General features: G+C 40.0%; 1 protein-coding gene across 1 annotated transcript in view; it reads left to right on the plus strand.

The window, feature by feature from the left end:
- Positions 1–401: 401 nt before the first annotated feature.
- The window catches only part of DIPK1A (divergent protein kinase domain 1A), a 107797-nt gene continuing 82907 nt past the window's right edge, over positions 402–25291 (plus strand). Inside the window, exon 1 of the mRNA XM_036255838.1 lies at positions 402–510. Within this exon, the coding sequence (XP_036111731.1) occupies positions 448–510 (63 nt within the window). The 5' untranslated portion in view covers positions 402–447. The remainder of the gene's footprint in view (positions 511–25291) is intronic.

The following is a 25291-nucleotide window of genomic DNA, read 5'->3' on the forward strand; positions in this document are numbered from 1 at the left end:
CGCAGCGTCGGGAGCCAGGAGCCGCCGGCCAGTTCCCCTCTGCCCGAGAGGTCGGCGCTCCGGGCCGGCGGCGCACGCCCCTCCCCACGCGGCGCGTGCGACACCCCGGCTTCCGCGGCGCCTCCTTCCTCCTCCTCCGCACGCTTCCCCTTTAAACGCCAGGCGCAGTGGTTTGTGTCGGCCGAGGCGAGGCGCAACCCCCTTCTGTGGCAGAGTCAGCAGCGGAGGCTCTGACAACCGCGACGGCCGGGGTGCAGAGCGGGAGGCCAGGCAGGCCTCGAGCAGCGCCGCCGTCACCGCAGCGGAGCCGGGAGGAGGCGCGCGCCGCGGCGGGGGCGGAGGAGTGGGCGGGCCCGGCCGTGCTGGGGGCGGGGAGGCGGGGGAAGGCGGGGAGCCGGGCCGCCAGCGCTCGGGTCCGCCTCTGACTGCGGCGCGGCGGGGCGATGTATGATTACCATGGCGAGGAGTCTCTGTCCGGGGGCCTGGCTAAGGAAACCCTATTACCTCCAGGTAGGCCGGCGGCGAGCCCGCCGCGCGCCCCCCTTCGCCGAGCGGGACTTGCCTGCCTCCCTCCTCCTTCCCTGGGTCAGCGCCCGCCCGAACCCCGCTGCCCCCTGCTGTCGGCACCTGGCGGCGCGCCCTCCTCCGGGCGCCGCAGCCCCCAAGGCAGTGCTGCCCGCGTCCCCACCGCTGCCCCGGGCCGGCCAGGCTCGGGGACCCCGGTCACCCGGCCCAGGCTCGCCCTGGTACCCCTCGCATCCCAGGAGCCCCGAGATGTGACTCGGGTGCGACCCGACACCCCTAGCAGTCGGGGCTCGGCAGTCGGTTTGGGACGTGCCTCGGTCTTCTCCCAGATCTGGTGCTCTCCCCCTTCCCTGGTGGGCCCCGCAGGTCGGCTGTTCCCGACTCTGTGTCCTGGGTCTTCAGTCAGTGGTGGGTAAGGTGGTGTGTCAGTCCTCCATATTTTAGAAAATTATGGCAATTTGTCACATCGGTGTTTCCCCAAACGCCCGAGAAGCGGCGTGTGCTGAGCTCCTTGGTTCGTTCTTTCCATCACCCGTGATTTAAATGGGAGGTATGGCTCAGAAACCCGAACGAGTCGCATGGGTGTTTGCTTTTCGAAAGGAAAGAAGACAGTGTCTGGTGGTGATCCCAAATACCCCAGCAGTGCAAACGTTATTCTAAGTCATGTCATGTGTACTGTTCGCGTGTTAATTTTTCGTGATTTCCGTTCCACCCTCTGTTCCGCTGCCAGTCTGTGTCTTCGAACCCTGCTACTGCCTTCATGTATTGTTGGTCACCAGGGGGACCTAGTAGACACCGTGAGTAGCTGAGCGCAGATCCATCACCCCATTGGAAAAACAACTACAAATCAATGGCTGGTGTGGGTTAGCTGTATTGCCTGCAGAGGACAGATTTTTTTTTTTTTTTTTACCGCTTACATGAAAAGGCCTAAAGGAATTGATAATTTTGGGACAGGAATTCATGCTCAGCTGGTGCTTTTATAAATTATTTTAAAAGTTGAGAAGAAATAACCATTGGGCAAGTAAATCTTACAGTTATGTTTGGAAATTGCATGTGTAAATTATTACCCTGCCGTGAGTGATGTACTGCAGATTGGAAGCATGGTTTGACAATCCATGATATATATGATGGGTATAGGAGTAAAACTGAATCCCCTGCATCTTTGTAGCCAGTAGTACAGCAACTGTGCCTTGAGTAACCATGGAGCAACCCAGGCCAGTTAGTACCTTTATGTAGGCAAAATAATACCCTTCCAGACTCTATCCCCCAAATAAGTTTATTGGTTTATTTAAAATTTTATTTTTTACTAAAACTACTTAGCTATTTATTTAATTTTTTAGATTTCATGGCAGACTTTGTTTTAGACTTTGATTTAGCTTTAAATGCTCTCCACAGATTTGGCTGTGACATTCTTTTGGCACCATAGCACAAGATCTTTCAGATTGGCCGAGGTTAAGATTAATTTTACCACTATTTCTATTCATGGTAAACATTTGATATTTCTGCCTTTCTGATTGTACACACCATTATCTGCTACCAAATTAAGGTGAACACAGATTTTAAGCATTTCAAAGGGTTTTGGGGCATAGTGATATTTTAGTAGGCTATTTCTATGTAAAGTAATGATTAAACAGGAACGTTATTGATTACGGTATTATTTGAGATAAAATTAAAACTTTGGAACCCAGGAGACTGGTGTTTTAAACATTGTCCTGATATTCTATTTCTTTTCTTTTCTTTTCTTTTTTTCTTTATTGGTTTTTAGAGAGAGAGGAAGGGAGAGGGAGAGATAGAAACATTGATGAGAGAGAACATTGGTTGGCTGCCTGCTGCATGCCCACCACTGGGGATTGGGTCCACAACCTGGGCATATGCCCTGACTGAGAATTGAACCGATGACCTCTTGGTGCATGGGTCGAGGCTCAACCACTGAGCCACACCAGCCGGGCTCTGTATATTTTCTTTATCAATTTTCTTGTTAGTTGTCAATTTAACCAGTTAAAATAAGGCCTTAATATTACTCAAGTGTCATATCTTCTTTTGTTCCCTGTTGCCTAAATGTCTCACCTTATGATTTTTTATACATCCTCTACCAGTAGTGCTTCAACCTCAAAATTATTTTGAGCAAAGTCAAAATAAAATACTTTCAGCTGAGCTTACAGCTACTTACAGCTACTCAGTTTCTCAGCCACTGAAGGTTGATTTAATATATACAGTACTACTTTCCTTTCTTATTTTTATTTTTGAGAATAAAATCATGTTCCTTTAAAAACAGCATGAGGCATGAACAAGAGCCGAGTTTTATTTATTTGTACATCTCTTTCATTATGACCTTGAAAAAGTTTTACAACTTTTTGGTTCCTTGCATATCGTAAAGTACAGATTGTAATTCTTAGCTGAATATATACCACATGACTGTAGTAAGGATAAGTTAGATGAAATAAAATCTTTTGTATCTTTACTACATTTTAAATGGAAAAGCATGTGAACTTAAATGCTAAATACATATAGGTGAATATGTTGAAATCCTTCAACCAAAGGTCCTGGCTTTCTGTTCCTCACTTTCTTTTATTTATTGAGCATTTACTGACCTAGGTACATAAAATTTATTTTATTGACTCAATCGCTTAATAAATACTTGTCACATGCCAGAAACTTTGTGAGGTGGTAGAGATTCTATGGGAGCTAAGAAAACACCTTTGTGGTCCTTATAGAGCTTCAAGTCTAGTTAGGCAGACAAACATTAATCCAGTAATTTCAGAAATATATATTGACAACAGTAAATGCTGTGAAGGAAATGGAAAGGAACAAAAGACTACCTGAGAGGAAGAGTTTATCTCTTTTAAAAAGTATTTTAGTATGAAAAATTTTATATGTACATAAAGCAAAAAAGAATAATGAACTCTCATGCACCTATCAGCTGCCCTCAACAATGATCAGTATTTTATTTCATTTCCCCTCCCCCATATCCTCCTTTCAACTACCTAAAGTATTATCATGTAAATATGAGATAGCACATCATTTTATTTAAATATCTCAGTATGCATTTCTAACAGATAAGAATATTTTTAGATATAATCATACTACCATTATCATGCCTAACAAAATTATAACAATTCCTTATTTTTTTCCACCCTCCTAGATATGTATTACCCTAAGAGGACTGTAAATTCAATTTGTCATGGACTAGATTTACTGTGATTTGAGAGGGTCTCTTGGCAAAAAAACAAAAACAATACAAAAACTCTCCCCTTAACAGCTTGTTTCTACTGGAAATTCTTCATTTGAAGGAAACTAATTCTCATTTCATGTCCTGGGAGATAAATGTCTTAGAAAATCAATTTCATATAAATGTATTATTTTAATTTAAAGTGAGGCTGTAATTAGTCATCAGGTATAAAAGATCTTGTTTTGTTTGGGAGTAGGAGGGGTTGAAGCATACAGAAGGAACTGTATTTCTTTCTTTCTTTCTTTCTTTTTGTGGTACGTGCCCCTAGCGAGAACCGAACCCTGGACTCTCTGGTCCGCAGGTCCGTGTTCAACCGCTGAGCCAAACTGGCCAGGGGAGAAGGAACTGTATTTCAAAGAGAGGGGGAAGAAATGAAGGGCCCAGCAAGAAGAGAAGGAAGTTATAGAGACCAGCTCTGTATACTTGGAGTTTTGCCGTTTGTTTTCAGTTGGGTGGGGTCAAAGAACAGGTCCTGAGGTGTTCAGGCCTTAGGGCTTGCAATTAGTTGTCTCTTCCTCCTACAAATTACGGGGAGGGGGGGGTGGATTATGCAATTAACTATAAAGGAGCTTCATTCCTATATTAATCCAGTTATCACTGTGGCAATTGATAATGCTTCTAGAAAATTGTAGTATTATGCAATTAATAATATGTTTTCAGCTACAATGTGGATGAAGTAGGCATTTATGGACTAATGTAGAGTCTAATCACTGTTTATAGTTTTGTTTATATGGCAAAAGAGATTCTGCTGCTTGTGGAGACTCTACTGCTTGTGATATATCCATAGAGTAGATTATTACTCAGCAATAAAGAATGAAGAACTGATACGTGCTATAACATGGATAACCTTATAAACGTGAAATATATGAAAGAAGCCAGTCACAAGAGACCACATAATTATATGGTTCCACTTATATATGAAGTGTCCAGAGCAGGCAAATCTATGAAGACAGAAAGTAGGTTAGTTGTTGCCTGGACCTGGGAGGATTTGGGAGAAATGGGTACAAAGTTTCTTTTTGGAGTAATGGAAATGTTACAAAGTTGATACTGGTGATGGTTGCACAACTCTGAATATACTGAGAACATTGAATTGTGTACTTTAAATGAATAAATTGTATAGTATGTGAATACTATTTCAATAAAGCTGTAAAAAAGAAACTGAATTTATACCATTGTTGTGGTCCTTCTCTCTGCTTCTTGCTGCACTTTCTACCAACGCCAGCTTTTTGGTGCCGGGAGCACTTCTTCCAGAGGAGCAGTTCGCACACTTTTTGCCTGTTTGGCTTCTCTAAGAGCCTGGAGGCTTTGTGACCTCCTGAAGTAGATAGCCAGCAACATTTACCTGAACAATAGGCTTGTCATGGCAAGGCATCCTTCCCAGAGTATACTAACTTACACTTGCATCCTTTCCAGCAGGTTTTTTGAAACCTTACCTGGGAAATAGTACTTCTTGGTTTGGCAGAATGTACCTTGAACAAAGTAGAATCCTGCCCCTGAGATCAGAAACTGAATGTGTTAACCAGTGTAGACCATTTTTAGGCAGTGTTTTTCTTTCGTTCACCATTATGCTGATATAGCTTGTGGTCTGCTGGACTTAGTAACTGTGACATCTGCATCTGTCTGTTTTTAACAGTGTGTTTTCTGCAAATTAGGATCTACTTTGTTTAAGGTTTACTCACAGTCTGAGTGGGACTGATAACACAGCAGCCCTGTAATTTGTTGGTTTTGGTTTAGAATACCTTTTTCCTTCTCACGATCATTCTGAAGAATGACAGTTAAGACTAGTAGGGTAGTTCTCTATACTTAGGTTATACACATTTTCCATTCTAGTCATTCTGCCTGCATGTCCAGTTGCACATAAAAAGCTAGCGAAAATCTCCATATATGAAAAACCTATAGCCAACATCATACTCAATGGGCAAAAACTACAATAGTGTTTCCCTTAAGATCAGGAATGAGACAGGAATGTCCGCTTTCACCACTCTTATGCAACATAGTACTGGAAGTCCTAGCCACAGCGATCAGATAAGAACAAGAAATAAATAGGAAAGGAGCAAGAAAAACTCATTATTCACAGATGACATAATATTGTACATAGAAAACCCAGAAGACTCCACCAAAAAAACTATTAGATCTAATAAATGAATTTGGCAGTGTAGCAGGATACAAAATTAATATCCAGAAATCAGTGGTATTTTTATATGCCAATAATGAACTATCAGAAAGAGAAACTAAGCAAAAAATCCCATTTACTATTGCAACAAGAAAAAATAAGGTACCTAGGAATAAACTTCACCAAGGAGGCAAAAGACTTGTGCTTGGAAAACTATAGGATGTTGAAGAAAGAAATACAGGAATATACAAGCAAGTGGAAACATATACTGTGTTCATGGACTGGAAGAATTAACATCATTTAAATGTTAATACTATTCAAAGCAATCTATAGATTCAGCGCAATTTCTATTAAAATATCAATGTCATATCTCACAGATCTAGAACACATATTCCAAACATTTATATGGAACAAAAAAAAAAAAAAAACCGCCCCAAAACAAAACAAAACAAAAAAAAACAAAACAAAAAACCAATTAGCCTCAGCAATCTTGAGGAAGAAGAACAAAGTTGGAGAGATCACAATATCAGATATCAAACTATGCTACAAAGCCATTGTAATCAAAACAGCCTGGTACTCGCACAAGAACAGGCATATAGATCAGTGGAACAGAACAGAGATTGCAGAAATCAACCCATGTCTATATGGTTAATTAATATTTGACAAAGGAGGCAAGAGCATACAATGGAGTAAAAACAGTCTCTTCAATTAATGGTGTTGGGAAGATTGCTCAAGTACATGCAAAAATAAAAAGGAAAGAAACTAGACCACCATACACAAGAATAAACTCAAAATGGTTAAAAGACTTAAATGTAAGTCGTGAAACCATAAAAATCATAAAAGAAAACATAGACAATAAAATCTCAGATATCTTGTGTAGCAATATTTTTGCCAATATATCTCCTAGGGCAAGGGGAACAGAAAAAAATAAACAAATGGGACTACATCAAACTGAAAAGCTTCTGCACAGCAAAAGAAACCATCAACATAATGAAGAGGGAACCCACTGTATGGGAGAACATATTTGCCAGTGATACATCTGATAAGGGGTTAATTTCCAAATATATAAAGAACGTATACAATTCAACACCCAAAAAACAAATTAAAACTACAATGAGGTATTTATTACCTCATTGCCAGAATGGCTACCATCAGTAAATCAGCAAACAAGTGCTGGTGAGGATGCGGAGAAAAGGGAACCCTAGTGCCCTGTTGATGGGAATGCAAAATGGTATAGCCACAGTATAAAACAGTATATGGCGTTTCCTCAGTTCATTAAAAATGGAACTGCCTTTTGGCCCAGTGATCCCAATTCTAGGATTATATCCTAAGAATTCCAAAACACCATTCAGAAAGACTATATGCACCCCTATATTCATAGCAGTGTTATTTACAATAGCCAAGATCTGGAAACAGCCCAAGTGCCCATCAGTAGATGAGTGGGTAAAAAAGCTGTGGTACATTTTACTACACAGCTGTAAAAAAGGAACTCTTACCCTTTTCAACAGCATGGATGGAGCTGGAAATTATTGTGCTAAGTGAAATAAACCAGTCAAAGAAAGACAAATACCATATGATCTCACTTATATGTGTAATCTAATGAACAAAATAAACTGATGAACAAAATAGAACTAGGGTCATGGATACATGGAACAGATGGACAGAGGTTAGAAGGGTGGGAGGTGGAGAGGACTGGATAAAAGAAAGTAAAGAGAGCAGCCAAAGAACCTATTTGCATAATCCATGACACATACAGCAGTGTAGTGAAAGCCAGGAGAGGAGCTGGATGGAGGACATCTGTAATAGTGTCAACAACAACAACAACAAAATAGCAAAAATTCTAATGAAATTTGAAGTCTCAGATACTTGGGCACTTCTGAAGATTTTAAGCCCTTTGGATTACAAAAGTTTTAAATTTCTTGAGGTATCGTCCTCTTAAAAATTACTGCTCTAGCCCTGGCCGGTTTGGCTCAGCAGTTGCATGTCAGCCTGCGGACCAAAGAGTAGTGGGTTCAATTCTTGGTCAAAGGCACATACCTTGGTTGCAGGTTTGATCTCCGACTCTGGTAGGGTTGTGCAGGAAGCAGCCAATCAGTGTGTCTCTCTCACATCAATGTTTCTCTCTTTCCCTCATTTCCACTCTATCTAAAAATCAGTGGAAAAATATCTTTGAGTTAGGATTAACAACAACAACAAGACTATTCTAGCATTTTCATTATGTGTTCAATAAGGCTGTCCTGAATGAATGGATAGATGGCATGTTCTAATTAGGGTGTTAGCACTTGTTTAATGTTTCTGATACCTGGCTCTTTGGCTTATATTAGTACTATTTTTCAAATATAATTGTAAATGGTTTGGTTCTTTATGACTTAATGTGGATATTTTGGGGGATTTAATGCCTGATAGGATTACTGATACAAATTAACTGGCAATGGTGACAATGTTGAGAAATATTATAGGAAGAGTATAATATGGCTTGTTGCCCATTTTTAGCCTCCGGGATTATTGTAAATCTAAGGATAGTTAGAGTAGGTGGTTGGTCCCTATTCCCCGAAGACTTTAGAGGGAGAAGGACTATAGGTAGTGTGGTTCTCATGAGTTTTATCAGACTTGTTCTTTGGAGCTAAGCTTTTGCCTTTGCTTGAAACTAAGTCTCGAGAACTATTATTAGCTTTCTGAGACTGGTGTGTATGCAGAGAGCCTATGCATCCCATAGTGTCCTAAATTCAAGTGTAGAATTATATAATCCAACCATTTGATATTACCATTAATTGCTTTTATACCCCTGTTAGAAGCTCAAATAAATGGTGACTTCTTGGGCAGATTTCACCTATACCACACTTTCAGGCTGGAGCACACAGTGAGCGTTTTTTCATTGCCACTCTGTTAAATACGAACTCTTTATATTGTCAGATTGAAAAGCTAAATGTCTCACATTTTTAACATACCTATTTCTAGACGTTCAAATAATTTGTGAATAATTTTTCTTTCAAACCTTTTAATCTGCAAAGTATATATGTTTAGAAAAACCAGGATAATGTAATGCGAACATGTTTTAAAAACCCAAAATATTAGTGGATGAATTTTTCTTCCGATGTAAGTAGTTCTTTTTTATTTTTTGGTTGACTAATGAAATTAAATAATATATTTTTTAGATGTGATCATAGTATTATGTTTTTTGTTTGTTTGTTTTTTATTGTGGCCCAAAACACATAACATAAAGTTCACTATCTTTACCATTTTTAAGTGTATAGTGCTGTAGTGTTAGCTATATGTACATTGTTGGCAGTAGATCTCTAGAACTTTTTTATCTTGCAAAACCAAATCTCCGTTTATTGAACAACTCCTCATCTTGCCCCTCCCCCCTCAGCCTGGTAACTACATTCTACTTTCTCTTTCAATGAGTTTGACTTCTTCAGATACCTCATATAAATGGAATTAGGCAGTTTTTATTTGTGTGTGTGTGACTGGCTTATTTCACTTACCATAATGCTCTCCAGGTGCATCTATGTTGTCTCAAATGGAACCCTCCATACTGTTTTCCAAAGTGGCTGCACCATTTTACATTCCAGCTGACAATGCACAAGAGTTCCAATTTTTCCATATCCTCACCAGCATTTGTTATTTTCTGTTTTTGTTTTATTTTTTATAGTGACTTTTCTACCAGGTGTAAGGTGATATCTCATTGTAGTTTTGATCTACATTTCCCTGGTGATTAGTGTTTGGAGTCCTTTGCATACTTCAGTCATCTTTTGATGTGCTTGTTGGTCATTCTTTGGAGAAAGTTCCTTCTTTATCTTACAGTTCTGTAGGTTAGAAGTCTAGGCACAGTGTGGCCTAGCTGGTTCTCTGCTCTAGGTTTCACCAGGTTAAAAATCAAGGTGTCGCTAGGGTTGAGTATTTTTGTTGAGCTCTGGGAATAAATTGGCTTCCAGGCTCTTTCAGGATGTTGTAAGAATTCAGTTCACTACAGTTGTAGAACTGAGGTCTCCATTACTTTGCTGGCTGTTGGCTGGTGGTGGTTCTCAGCTTCTACAGGCCTCCTACATTCCTTGGTTCGTGGCCCACTTTCTCCATCTTCAAAGCCAGCAGTAGTAGTTGGAGTCCTTTATATGCTTCTAATCTCTCTGATTTTCCCTTCTGCCTCATCTCTCTGACTCTTCTTCCTTCCTCTTCTGTTTCAAGGACTCGTATGATTACATTGGGTCCACCTTGGATAATCCAGGATAGTATCTCCATTTTAAAAGTCATCTGATTTAGTAATCTTAGTTTCAACTGCAAAGCTCCTTCATAGCAATGCCTAGATTAGTGTTTGATTAAATAACCAGGGGTAGGGAATCAAGAAGGAGACATCTTTAGAATTCTGCCTATCACAGAAAGAATATAAATGAGTTCTGACAGTTAAAAAAAGTCAGTCACTTCCTAAAATATTTTGTTTCTTTCCTATTACTATTAAGTTTAAAGATGTTGCCATAGAAGAGATTTTATAAGAGAGTTATTGTATTTATCATTTCAACAGTTATTGTGAGAGGAATTTTGGGAATTTATTCAAAGGAAAGAAAATACAAATAGCTGCTGAAGAATGTCTAGCCTGCTTTATTGTAAGAATGCAGTATATAATACATATAACATGCAAAATATGTGTTAATTGACTCTTTGTTATTGTTAAGGCTTCCAGTCAACAGTAGGCTATTAGTAGTTAAATTGGGGGGTTAGTCAATAGTTATGCTCAGATTTTCTAGGAGGTGGGGGGAGGAGTCCGTGTCCTTAACCCTGTATTGTTGAAGGGTCAACTGTAGATGCGGTTCTTTTTTTTTTATCCTCACCCATGGACATTTTTCCATTTTTTGTTCAGATAGAGTGAGAGGGAGAGAGAGGAAGAGAGAAACATCGACGTGAAAGGGACACATTGAGTGGCTGCCACCTGCACGACCAACCAGGGCTGGGGACAAACTGCAACCAAGGTGCGTGCCCTTAGCGGGAACCAAACCCGGGTCTCTCTGGACCACAGGCTGATGCTCTAACTGCTGAGCCAAACCGGCCAAGGCTAGATTGCAGTTCTTAAATCTTTTGTGTCCTTACACAAACCAGAGTAAGAGCTTGAACTCTACGAAAAGATTCTTTAAAGTGTTTCTGCTTATGACTATAATTAATTAAGGTTGTTTTTCTTTACCCCTTAAAGAAGACAATACGTGGTTTTGTTTTAATGTGTCAGCTTACAACATTTTCAATCAGACCTGATTGAAATTTGTCCCCAGTGATGACAGAGCCTGTTTATTACTCTGGTCTTGTCCAGCTTTACTCCTAAAAGGTAACCTCTTTGAACCACTTCTCCTTTCGGATTTCCTGGTGGCTACAGCTCTGACTTCTGGAACTAACTCTGAGTCTAAAGGGAACTGTATGCATCCTGGAAAGGTGCTGAATTTGGGTACTGGAAGAAATTATTTTATATTTTATTTATTCTCATGTGCTTTTTATATCTTAAAGTGTTTATTTTTGTCAGAATAGCTGTTACTTTTCTGTTTGGGGTTTATTATTATAGTAAGCATTCCCCCCTTAAAATCTATTCAAAATTATTCTTATATACTTTTAACTTCTATTTTTGTATAAATTATAATATATATGTAACAGATTAGTATAGTTACAAGTTTATATAGAATGCAAATAAGTAAATATATGGATATTAAGGATTTATGCTCTAAAATATTTTCAGCCCTGGCCGGTTTGGCTCAGCGGTTGGAGCGTCGGCCTGTGGTCCAGAGAGACCTGGGTTCGGTTTCCGCTAAGGGCATGTACTTCGGTTGCAGTTTGTCCCCGGCCCTGGTTGGGTCTTGCAGGTGGCAGCCACTCGATGTGTCCCTTTCATGTCGATGTTTCTCTCCCTCTCTCTCCCTCTCTCTCCCTCCCATTCTATCTGAACAAAAATAAATGGAAAAGTGTCCTCAGGTGAGGATTAAAAAAAAAAAAATTAAAATATTTTCAGAGATTGTACAATAAAAAAGATTTAGGACCACTGCTCTGAATAATAAACTTTACCTCTATTTATCAACTTTGGATAATAGCTATTGACTTTCCACCTTTAAAAATAAGTATTTAACTTACTTATACTACAATCATCTAATTCTCTTCCAGTGTTTGATAGTTGTATTATTAATTTTATTTGTTCTGTTGCTTAACGGAGTAACTTCAGATAATGACAACTCTATTTCTCATTTCACCCATTTTTGACAGTCTTGGTCAACTACCCGCTTTTTAAGAAGGGGCATTAGCCCTGGCCAGTTTTGCTCAGTGGTTAGAGTATTGGCCTTCAGACTGAAAGGTCTTGGGTTCAATTCCTGGTCAAGGGCAAGAACCTGGGTTGCAGGTTTAATCCCCGCCCCGGTCAGGGTCATGCAGGAGGCAACCAATCGATGTGTCTCTCTCACAGCGATGTTTCTCTCTTTCTCCCTCCCTCCCTCCCTCCCTCTATCCCTTCTACTCTATCTAAAAAATCAATGGGAAAATATCCTTGGGTGAGGATTAACAACAAAAAATAAATAAATAATAAGGAAAAGGGACATTAGGGCATATGCTCCTTTTTCTCTGTTTTTCACATTTTGTGTCAACTTTTACATTTTGACCTATTACCGCAACCAAGTCTCCATATAAATTGAATCTAAAACATGAGAACTATAGCCTGGCAGGTGTGGCTCAGTGGATTGAGCGTTGTCCCATGGACTGAGAGATCCCAGTTCGATTCCTAGTCAGGGCACATACCTGGGTTACAGGCTGGATCCCCAGTAGGGGGCATGCAGGAGGCAGCTGATTGATGTTTCTGTCTCTCTCCCTTCCTCTCTCTCTAAAAGATCAATAAAAACATATTTAATAAAAGATGAGAACTATAAATAGTTCTATGTTATTATGACCTACTTGTTAATTCTTATAAAGGAAAATCTCTGTTATGAACCTGAGAACTATAGACTGCAGCATGAAGTTACTTTCTCCATGTCAGAAAAGCAGATAGAATAAACAGACCAGTACAAATGCCTCTTGTTATTAAGCAAAGGACTACAAAGATTTATTCCTTCCCAGAAGCTAAACCATATTCCTGCCAGTAGGGAACATGTGATATTTGTACATTCCCTATAAAAATTTCCTTTTTTTTTTTTTTTTTTTAGGGCCAGGGACAAACTGCAACCGAGGTACGTGCCCTTAGCGGGAACCGAACCCGGGTCTCTCAGGACCGCAGGCCGACGCTCTAACCGCTGAGCCAAACCGGCCAGGGCTCCTTTTTGTTTTTAAGTCATGCCTGCTTGCTTTTAAACTTTCCAGCTAAAGAATAACCATTTAAAGAAAGCCTAGTCTAGAGGATCAGTAATGCAGTAACAGTTATGATTCGAGATCGCGATAGGCCACAGTCCCTCCCGTGAGCACTCATGCCTTTTCTGGCATGGTTACCTCGTTATGCTTAGCTGTCGGGAGTAGGTATTTTTTTTGTCATCTGCCCCCCAAGCCAAGTGACTGAAGTAGTTCTGGGGTGCTGGACCATTTGAATAATGAAAACAACCCTCCCCTTCAGGGAGAGCATTGCAGGTAGGAATTGGCTATCATTTGGTGCCATGTTTATAGAAAATAAAAGAAGAGGGAAACACTTTCGGCTCATCCTTCTCTTAGAGTCCTGAAATTTATGTCTTTTAAAAATTTTTTATTTTTATTTTTCCTTTATTGATTTTAGAGAGAAAGGAAGGCAGAGGGAGAGAAAGACAGAAACATCGATGAGAGAGAACATTGATCGGCCACCTCCTGCATGCCCCCCTGGGGATCTGGCTCACAGCCTGGGCATGTGCCCTGACCGGGAACCGAACTGGCGACCTCTTGGTGCATGGGTCGATGCTCAACCACTGAGCCACCCCAGCCAGGCTGAAATTTATGTCTTGAGACCAAACATATTAAAGTTAGTTCTAGCCTAAGATGAAGAGCATCTCTATTTTTAGTACCCCTTAAACTATGATTCTATAAATACTAGTGCAGAGCCAGCTTGTGTGCTAGGATTACATTTTCTTCTCCCCAGGGCCAGGGTCATGACTACTGGGCTCTCAAGATTCTAAGTTCAATAGCAGCTAGATCCTCTTTTCTCATATTCCATTAATTCCTTATAATCAGGGTGCATGTAAGTTTGTTTCATATTTGAAATGTAGCTTTTTTGTACCATTTGTCCTTTTTTCCTTTTCTTTATTTTAATTTTCAGGGGAGTTTCTAATTGCCTTTCTTCTTCTATTTTTGGGGGGCAGGGCATAATATGCCTTTACCATAGCTCACTTTTCCTGTACTCTCCGGTATGCTTTCTATCCTGTGGTATTCCCCTTTGTAACCAAATGCTTTTCTAGGCTACTGCACAGCTGTCTTCCAGGGATTTCCCTCCACTCTTCTCCGTTCTCAGGATCCTATGTCTTCCACCCTTCTGATTTATGCTGTCATTTTACTGGAGTGTATCTTGAAATAAATTCTTGAGAAAATAATGTGTGGGAAATAAACTTTCTGAGTCATGTCTAACACTATATTTATTCTACCTTAGTACTTGTTTGTAGTTAGGTTGAGAGTAGAATTCTGGGCTGAAAATAATTTTCTCTAGAAAATGTGATGGCATGGTTCCCTTGTCTTCTAACGTCTTCTGTTGCCGATAAGAAGCCAACTTGACTACCAGTCCTTTGTCAGTGACTTGTTTTTTCCTATTCAGGGTCTCCTTTTTATATCTGTATTGGAATTGCTTTAGGAAATGTATAGATGAGAGTCTTTTATCAATTAGTTTTATTGAGCACTCACTGAGTCCTTTCAATCCTAAGACTTACTTCCCTTCTTTGCCCCTGTTGAATTCTATTATTTATTTAATAGTTTCTCCCCCTCTTTGTTCTGTTCCCTCTTTCTAGGGCTCTTACTACTCAAATGTTATACTTCTTGGATTAGCTCTTTGTCTCTTACAGTTTATCATTTCTATCCTTTTATCCATATGCTCTCATTCTAAGTTTCTCAGTTTTGTTTTCTAGATAATCTGTTGATTTTCTTTCCTTTTCTAATCATTCTTTAAATTCTAAGAATTTTTAATTTAACTTAAAAGAGTTCTTCCAAATTTTTGTTCCTTTTTTGTAGATTCCTGTTCTTATTTTCTATGGATGCAGTGCTCTCTTGAATCTTTTTTTTAATCCTCACCCGAGGACATTTTTCCATCTTTTGTACAGATAGAGTGGGAGGGAGAGAGAGGAAGAGAGAGAGAGAGAGAGACATCGATGTGAAAGGGACACATCGAGTGGCTGCCACCCGCACGACCAACCAGGGCCTGGGACAAACTGCAACCGAAGTACGTGCCCTTAGCGGGAACCGAACCCGGGTCTCTGGACCGCAGGCCGACGCTCTAACCGCTGAGCCAAACTGGCCAGGGCTGAATCTTTTGATTATAGTAGTTTTTTAAATGTTTTCTTATGTCCCTTAATTACATTTGTTCCCTTCAGGGTTCCTTTTTCTATATGTTTTTCTTAGCTCTTCTTTTTCATGTTGCTGATTTCCCTATGTGCCTTATAATCCTTGGTTGTCTATTTAGATTTTTAAAAATGTATTTTTAGAGAAAGAAAAAGGAAGAGGGACAGGGAGAGAGAAGAAGAAAGAAACATCGATTTGTTATTCCACTTATTTATTCATTCCTTGGTTGATTCTTGTGTGTGTGTGTCCTGACTGGGGATTGAACTCACAACCTTGGTTTATCAAGATGATACTCTAACCAACTGAGCTACATGGCCAGGGCCTGTCTATGTATATTTTAGAAAGAAGGACTAAGAAACTATTGTGGATTTCCTCTGCTATTTTATTTATTATCATTGCTATTTTAAAATTGTTTTTCTTTATTAATTTTAGAGAGAGATGAAGGGAGAGGGAGAGAGATAAACATCGATGAGAGAGAACATCAATTGGCTGCCTCCTGCATGCCCCTCACTGGGAATTTGGCCCACAACCTGGGCATGTGCCCTGACCAGTAATCGAACCTGTGACCTTTTGGTTCACAGGATGATGCTCAAGCAACTGCCAACTGAGCCAAACCAGCCGGGGCTCCTCTGCTTTTTTTTTTTTTTTTTAATTGTTTTCTCTTTATTGATTAGAGTTGGGGGGGGAGAAGGTAGAAATATCAATGAGAGAGAACATCAATTGGCCACCTCCTGCATGCCCCCCACTGGGGACCTGGACCACAACCTGGGCATTTGCTCTGACCAGGAATCAAACCAGAGACCTCTTGGTGCATGGGTCGACGCTCAACCACTAAGCCACACTGGCCGGGCAACTCCTCTGCTATTTTTTTTCCAATTTTTATTAATTTATTTTTGTTACTCCTCTGCTGTTTTAAAAGTTGTTCTCTTTCCCCTTAAATCTGTCACCTGAGTGGATGCTGATTGAGTCCTCCCTCTGTGTAGGGCAGGAGGCCTTGGCTGGCCTGCTTGCTCTAACATGAGCCTGTGCTCAGGCTTTGGGGGTCCTTGTGCCAGAGGAGTGCTTTACTCTGACTGTATTCCCACTAGAAACCTTGGCTTTCTCCAGGTTGTTTGTTCCTTCAGCGATCTGGTTTTTCGGCTGAGGGTTAATGCCAGGCTGCCTGTAATCTACGTGGGGGTGGGGGAAGCAGATGGGAATGCCAACCAGCACAGTTGCAGGTACAGACCTTCAATTATCCCACTGTCTCAGCCCACTTCTCACTCCTGCCCTCCCTTGTACCTGCTGGCCCAGAGCCCAGAGCCATCAGGCGTTCCAGGGCAGATAGGCTCTCTAGATTCTTCTTAGCATTCCAAAAAGCAGTTTGGTTTCCAGCTCCTTTTAGGCCGCCTTTCTCGGCCTGTCTCATTGGCCTGTCTCATCCATCGACATAATTTCATCTGATTTGTTGCTGTTGTTTTTAATCCTCGCCTGAGGGTATTTTCCATTGATTTTTAGATAGAAATAGAGTGGAAGGGAGAGAGACAGAGAGACAGAAAGACAGAGGCAGACATCAATATCTGAGACACATTGACTGGTTGCCTCCTGCAAGTCCCCAACTGGAGCCGGGGATCGAACCTGCAACCCAGGTACTTGCCCTTGACCGGGAATCCACCCCGAGACCCTTTGGTCGGTGGTCCGATGCTCTAATCACTGAGCAAACTGGCCAGGGCATATCTGATATTTTAATCTAGAAATCTGGTGGATCTTTGATCTACTGATAAGCTGAAGCCAGCCAGGCAAAAAATGGGGACATGGCATTACCATCAAGGAGCATATCCTTTCCACTTTATTCAGTGCTACCCATGCTTTAGTTTTGATCATACTTCTGTCCTACAAAAGATTTTTATATTAATATAATGAATTGCTTAAAAATTTAATCAGCGTTTAAATAGCACTTTGGTGAAATAGAAAGACTCATGAGATAATTTATTCCCCTAGGACAGAGAAGGGATAAACAAGCCCTTTTAGTCTGTGATAGCAGAATGGTTTGGTGAATTTAAAGGCCTTAATTATTATGCTTTAAGCAACAACTTAATTTGTTTCAGTCTGATTCTTAGCTTTCAAGTGGAGCTCTTCCTTTGATATATTGTGTTGCTATTTTGGTGCGTGTCATTTTGCTATTGCACTTTTCCTCATCAAAAAGTATTTACTGTTCACTTCCACACAGTCCCTTGCTGGCATTGATACTGTGGGCTGCGGATACATACTCACTTCTGTCTTTCGGTTGGGTACACTTTTCAACAAGTAGGGGGCATGGATAGTTTAAGGGAGACAATTTGTAGGTCTTTAATGATCCCACATACTTTTTCTAACGTTCTGCCTGAGAATGTGCAGCAGGGTCTGCTTTCCAATCTTCTCTTCCACAGTTGTCCTTCTCCCACTATTGTATTTATCTCAGATCTCATAGAGGTCCCTGGATGTGAACACCACCAGGCGCCAAACAAAGGGCAATTGAAAATATTGTTGTCTGTGTTAAGATAGTGAATGACTAAGTAGTACTCTCTCAGGGAACGACTGGATAACAGTTTGTTTTGTAATTCAACTACTTTCCAATTTTTTGCTCTCACAAAACTGAAAGAGGGCCTAATTGAGTTGTTTGCTAATTAGCTAATAGATTATTAAGTATATTTTTGATGATAGATTACTGTTGTTTTTGTCACATAGCTCAAAAGATTTCAAACAATTGAGAAATAATTGCTCCAACAAGACTTTCATTCTCATCTTCTCATTTATGTGAAGAAGGTTTCTCATCACTCAAAGTTAAAAAACGAAAAATAGGGATAGAATAGATGCCGAGCCCCATTTCATTCTGGCAATAAATAATGGTCACTGCATGAAAACATGAACTAATTGAAGGAGAAAAATTTCACTCATATCTTTAATAAAGTTTGTTTCATGTGTTTAAAAATTTTTTTTTTTTTTTGGTACGTGCCCCTGGCGGGAACTGAACCTGAGACTCTCTGGTCCACAGGGCAATGCTCCAACCACTGAGCCAAACCAGCCAGGGCTTAAGAAATTTTAAATGAAAGTTTGCAATATATTTATATTTTAATTGATTGGGTATTGATAATACAAATAAAGAAAAACTCAAAACAGAAGAAATTGTCTTAATACATGGAGTCCTTTATTACAGAAAATAAAATAAAGAGAAATTTATTTTCAATTTATAAACAGATTTTTGTTGAGGAAAGTATAATAGAGTGGCCAATAAAAGACTTTCAAACATAGAATATATTACATTAAAAATAGCCCTGGCCGCACGGCCGGTGTGGCTCAGTGGTTGAGCATCGACCCATGCATCAAGAGGTTGCCGATATGATTCCCTAGTCAGGGCACATGCCCAGGTTGTGGGCCAGATCCCCAGTGCGGGGCATGCAGGAGGCAGCCAGTTGGTCTCATTGCTGTTTCTGTGTCTCTCTCCTTCTCCCTTCCTCTCTCTCAAACCAATAAAGAAAAATAAAAAGGTCTGGCCAGTTTTGCTCAGCGGTTAGAGCATTGGCCCATGGACTGATGAGTCTTGGGTTCGATTCCGGTCAAGGGCACATACCTCAGTTGTGATTCATCCCTGGCCCTGGTCGGGATTGCGTGGGAGGCAACCAGTCGATGTGTTTCTTTCTCTCTCTCTCCCACTCTCCCTTCCACTCTATCTGAACAGAAAATGGAAAAATGTCCTCATGTGAGGATTAAAAAAAATAATAATAAGTAAATAAAAATTTACTTTTATTTATGTGGGAGGAATTGCATTTCCTGATGTTAAGGCTTATTGTGTAGCTTCATAAATCAGGATAGTGTGGTACTGGTAGAGGGATAGATACATAGATCAGTGGAGTAGAATTGGGAACCCAAAAATAGAGCCACATAAATATGACTAATTAATTTTTGACAAAGGCTCTAAAAGCAATTCAAATGGAGGAAGAATAGCTAGCTTTCTTTTTTTTAAAGAATAGTTAATTGATTTTTAGAGAGAGAAGAAGGGAAAGGGTGAGAGAGAGAGAAACATCGATGTAAGAGCAATACATCAAAAGGCTGCCTCCTACACACTCCTTACCAGGGATCAAGCAGGAAATCCTGGCCTGTGTCCTGACCAGGAATCAACCAGTAACCTCTTGGTGTGTGGGAAGAGATGTCCAACCAACTGAGCCACCGGCTAGGGCGAGGAATAGTCTTTATATTAAATGGTGCTGAACAATTGTATATCCGTTGGCAAAAAAATAAACTTGGCCTAAATCTTATACAATAATGGACTTAAAATGGATCATGGACATAAATGGAAAACCTAAAACTGTAAAACTTCTAGAAAAAAAGAGAAAAATTTTGGGGCCTAGGACTAGGTAAAATGTTCTTAGACTTGACACCAAAAGTATGATCCTTAAAAGGAAAAATTGATAAACTTGATCTCATCAAAATTAAAATCTTGCCGAGCCAGTGTGGCTCAGTGGATGGAGCATCGTCCCATGAAATGAGAGGTCCTGGTTTGATTCCCCATCAGGGCACATGCCCGGGTTTCAGGCCCAATCCTCGGTAAGGGGTATGCAGGAGGCAGCCGATTGATGTTTCTCTCTTACATCAATGTTTCTATCTCTCTCCCTTCCTCTTTCTCTAAAGAATTAATAAAAACATATTTTTTTTTAAAAATTAAATTTTTTTGCTCTGCAAAAGACCTTTAAGAGAATTAAAAGACAAGCTATAGACTGGGAGAAAATATTTGCAAGTCACATATCTGACAAAGGACTAGTATCTAGAATATATAAAGAACTCTCAAAACCCAGCTATAAAAAAACAAACAATCCAGTTAGAAAGTGGGAAAAAGACATGCACAGACATTTTACCAAAGAGGATATAATATGGCAGATAAGCACATGAAAATATGTCTAATCTCATTAGCCGTTAGGGAAATGCAAATTAAAAACACGATGAGATACCATCAGAATAGCTAAAATGAAAAACTAGTGACAACACCAAATGCTGATGAGGATGCAGTAAACCTGGATCATTCATACATTGATGGTAGGAATGTAAAATGATACAGCCACTCTAGAAAACAATTTGACAGTTTCTTTAAAAAACTAAACATGCAACTACCATATGGCCCAGCAATTAAACTCCTAGGCATTTATTCTAGAGAAATGAAAATTTATTGCTTGGATTGAATTATGTCCCACCCCACCCCCGAATTCATCTGTTCAAGCCCTAAACCCCCAATGTGTGGTATTTTGTGATAAGGCTTTTGGAGATGATTAGGTTTTATGAGGTCATAAGACAAGGCTCTCATGGGATTAGAGCTCTCACAAGAAGACCAGTGCTTTAATCGCTAGTTTGCCAAGAAGTTCCTCAAGGGGAACGGCTCTGGAGGACCTGTGCATTGACCTCTTCAAGTGCTACCAGCAGTGTGCCCAGAAAGCAATAAAGGAGAAGGAGATTCCCACTGAAGGACTAGAGTTCATGGACCATGGCAGAGAAAAGCCTGAAAGCTCTTCTTGACCTTGACAGTCACCTTGAAAATTGAGCACTCTGGATTTTGTCAATTAAGGCTGTGAAGATAGACATCAATTTAATGAGGAGTTTAGGGGGGAGTTTTTTTCTTCCTAGATGTTTTCCTCTCACTTGTAAAAGATGATGAACCATCATTTTTTTATTTGGGGATGATTTCTCACTTGCTCTGGCATCTTGTAGGAACTCACTGTGCTAAAACTGAATTATTTCTTGGGATTATGGTTGCAATACTTCCTCTGGGACCCTCTTTAAATATACTTTGTATGTAAATACTGATAAACTTGTCAGGATGATCGTGGTTGCCTGACCTCTTGAGTTACGCTTCAAAGTATATTTGGTATACTGTACTGAGGTTATTGTTCATGGAAGCAATTGGTTAGGACCTCTTTTCTCTCAGGGAGCTAATGCTTTGGAAAGGGATCCCAGTACAACTGTCTCAATCAGTGCTTGGGAGCAGTTTCATTTTTATATAGTAACTTGGCTGTCAAGATTGCTCGTGGACTGGGTTAGCCAAGAGGAAGCTTTTAACAATTCCCTGCCTTAACAAGAGGTGTCAGATCTCAGATTAAGACATAAAAGCTTCAAGAATGTTAGAGTGAACACCATTTCAGAGCTCACAGTGTAGTTCAGTCATTAAGATCCTTGGAGTATGCTATGGAGGAAGATACTAAATTGCAAAGATTTGCTGTTACTAGCTTTCAACCTAAATCAATGAATTAACTCAACCTGTAGATTATGAAAATGCCAAAATGCTATATATGGTTAAATAGAGGGAGAAAGGAATTTGCTTTATTTGCCCTGTATACCCACCCTACACTGTAATGTCTGTAATCATGAAGATGGAATAAATTGTAACATTTAGCCCTGGCCAGGTAGATCAGTTAGTTAGAGCATCATCCAGATACACCAAGGTTGCAGATTAGATTCCCAGTCAGGAATCAACCAAGGAATGCATAAATAAATGGAACAATAAATCGATGTTTTTCTCTCTATATAAAAATATCAATAAATTTTTAAAATTATATTAAAAAAATTTAATTAAAGAAAAAAGAAGAGCCCTAGCTGGTTTGCTAAGTGGTTAGAGCGTCGGCCCGTGGACCAAAGAGTCCTGGGTTCGATTCCAGCCAAGGGCACGTACTACAGTTGCGGTTTGTCCCCAGCCTGGTTGGGGTCATGCGGGTGGCAACCAGTCAGTGTATCTCTCTGACATCCATGTTTCTCTCTCTCACTTTCTTTCCCACTCTGTCTGAAGATAAATGTAAAAATATCCTCGGGTGAGGATTAAAAAATATGTAAAAAAGAAAAAGGAAGGAAGGAAGGAAGGAGGGAGGGAGGGAGGGAGGAAAGAAAAAGAAGATACACCAGAGACCTAGATTTTGCTCTTGCAGTGTCCCTCCTCCCCCCCCCCCCACCCCACCCTGGTCTCTCTACATCTCTCTCTCTCACTCCCTCTGCCTCTGCCATATGAGGGCACAGTGAGAAGTCAATCATTTGCAAGCCAGGAAGAGAGCACTCAGCAGAACCTGACCGTTCTGGCTCCTTGATCTCGGGCTTCCAGCCTCCAGAACTGTGAGAAAGAAATGTCTGTTGTTTAAGCCACCGAAGTTATGGTATTGTGTTATGGCAGCTCAAGATAACTAAGACAGCTATGTTCACACAGACCTGTACATGAATGTTTATAGCCACTTTGTTTGTGATAGCCTCAAACTGGAACAACCCAGATGTCTGTTAAACAAATTGTGGAAATGAAAAGAATGAACTATTGATACTTGCAAATACTTGGATGAACCTGGAGGAAATTATGATTAGTAAAAAGCCAATCTTAAAAGGATACATACTACATGATTCCATTTATATAACATTTGTGGAATAACATAATTACAGGGGTAGAAAACAGATTAATGGTTGCGAGGGGATAGGGAGGCAGTAGCTATAAAGAAGTAACATAAAGGAGTCTCATGGTAATGGTCCAGTTAAGTATCTTAGAGTCTCATGGTGATGGTACAGTTACATATCTTGATTGTGGTGATAGTTACACAAAGTTACATATGTGATAAAATTGCATAGAGCACACATGCACACACAAAATGAGTGCATATATACTGGTGAAATGTGAATAAGTTCTGAATTGTACAAGTGTCAGTTTTCTGGTTTTAATATTGTGCTGTTGTAATGCCGCAAGTTAATGTTGGGGAACATTGGGTGAGGAGAACATGGGAGTTTCCTGTACATTTCTTAGCACCTTCCTATGAATAAGTAAATATTTCAAATTAAAAAGTTAATGCCCTGGCCTGTATGGCTCAGTTGGTTGAGTGTCGTCCCATGCTCCGAAGGGTTGCTGTTTGATTCTTGGTCAGGGCACATGCCCAGGTGTGAGCTTGATTGGGGGTGGGGGTGGGGGTGCAAGAGGTAGCCAATCCGTGTTTCACTGTTATATCTATGTTTTTCTCTCCTTCTCTCTTCCTCTCTCTCTCTCTAAAAAAATCAATTAAAAACTTTTTTAAAAAAAGTTTAAATATTTGTAATAAAAGTAGAAAGGAAAACAAATTTAAGGAAAAAAATGAGAAAACTTCTGACCATTCTGAACCAGTGTTAATCAGTTCGTAGATAGTGGTGGCTATCAAATAGCTGTAGAATTTAAACTCCATTTGTTACATTCAAAGTGATATAAGAGCTTTATTTTAAAATATCAATATCTACAATATGTTAGAAATGACTCCTTTGCAACTATTTAAACTTATGATGAAAAAATTTAGATGTCAATTTAAAAATGTGTGAGGGGGTGTATAGTTTGCAAAATTCTCTTGAGGCCCACAAACAAAAGCTACATTTTAATTACATAATATCCCTACTGATGAAGAGATACATTCCAAAAGTGTATGCATATATATAATATATATATTTAAATTTATTTTCTTTATTGATTTTTAGAGAGAGAGGGAAAGGGAGAAAGAGATAGAAACATCGATGAGATAGAACATCGACCAGCCACCCCCCCACCCCTCCCCGCCAGGGATTTGGCCCACATACCAGGCAAGCGCCCTGACCAGAACCAAACCAGTGACCTCCTGGTGCATGGGTTGACGCTCAGCCACTGAACCACACCAGCCAGGCCCAAAAGTATATATTTTAAAAATCAAAATTTAATTTCAGAGGTACTTGAAATACTAAATAACTTGGAAGCTATTGATTAAGGGTAGGATTGTAGTACCAAAAAGCCATTAAAGAAATAAGAATAGCCCTGGCCAGTTTGGCTCAGCGGTTAGAGCGTTGGCCTGCGGTCCGGAGAGACCCGGGTTCGGTTCCCGCTAAGGGCACGTACTTCGGTTGCAGTTTGTCCCCGGCCCTGGTTGGTCGTGCGGGTGGCAGCCACTCGATGTGTCCCTTCACGTCGATGTTTCTCTCTCTCTCTCCCTTCCCCTCTCTCCCTCCCACTCTATCTGCACAAAAAATGGAAAAATATCCTCGGGTGAGGATAAAAAAAAATAAATAAGAATATAAAATATGGCTCAGGAAGAATAAGAAAATGAAAGTGGTTGTATTGTGTTTAGATGATGTTATTGGCCTTAAATGCTTGTTGTTTCAATCAGTACAATTGTGTTGAATACCTGTGTCTTAGACAAGAGAAGTGGAGGAAAGGGAGACAGACGAGGGTTGTGTTTGGAGCAGTCTGTGTTAAGAAGGGCAGAGTGTCAAGGACTATTTACCTCCACCCCCCAGCAATCACCCTGAAAGGACAACATCTGGTTTGCCTTTAGATAATGCATGATTTCAGACTTCCTATTGCCCCCTCTTATTAAAGGATTAAGCCTTCCATGTCACTATTAAGTTTGCCAGCTTAATATACAAGTACTTGTGGAATTAGTTATAGTATAAATAAATTTCAGTCATTTGATACATGTAAATTCTGTCTGATTATTTTCTAGTTGATAGAGGAGTGAAATATGGAGGAAGGGTACATTTGGAAAGGTTGGGGAAGCAGAGAGTTAAGCTTTGAAAGCTGCAAACAGAAGCAGAAAATGAGGTATTTTGGTCTTGCTAATGCATTGCTTAACATGATTTATGAATAGTTTGATTAATATTTGAAAATACTGCACACTGCTTTATTAAGGAATTTGTATCTCTGAGGATTAATTAACCTAAAATAGATCCCATTAAATCAGATTAATATAAAAATGGCCTGTTGCTAGATCTACCAAGTAAATGTAAAAGTCATTATGTTATGTAGATTTCCCTCCCCAAAGGTGATAGAAATTAACCATACAAAATGATAGTACTGGGTTATAAATGTCTTGTATATCAAGTATTTTTATTGAAGTGACTTTTAAGTTAAAGCAAAATGGAAAGAATTCTCATATTATATGGTTTTAAGATGAATAATAAGTATACTTCAGCATGAAATTTCAAGCATGTGATTTGACCTGTGTCAAGCACTG

This window comes from Molossus molossus, unplaced genomic scaffold, assembly GCF_014108415.1.
Source record: "Molossus molossus isolate mMolMol1 unplaced genomic scaffold, mMolMol1.p scaffold_m16_p_12, whole genome shotgun sequence".
Taxonomy (NCBI): domain Eukaryota; kingdom Metazoa; phylum Chordata; class Mammalia; order Chiroptera; family Molossidae; genus Molossus; species Molossus molossus.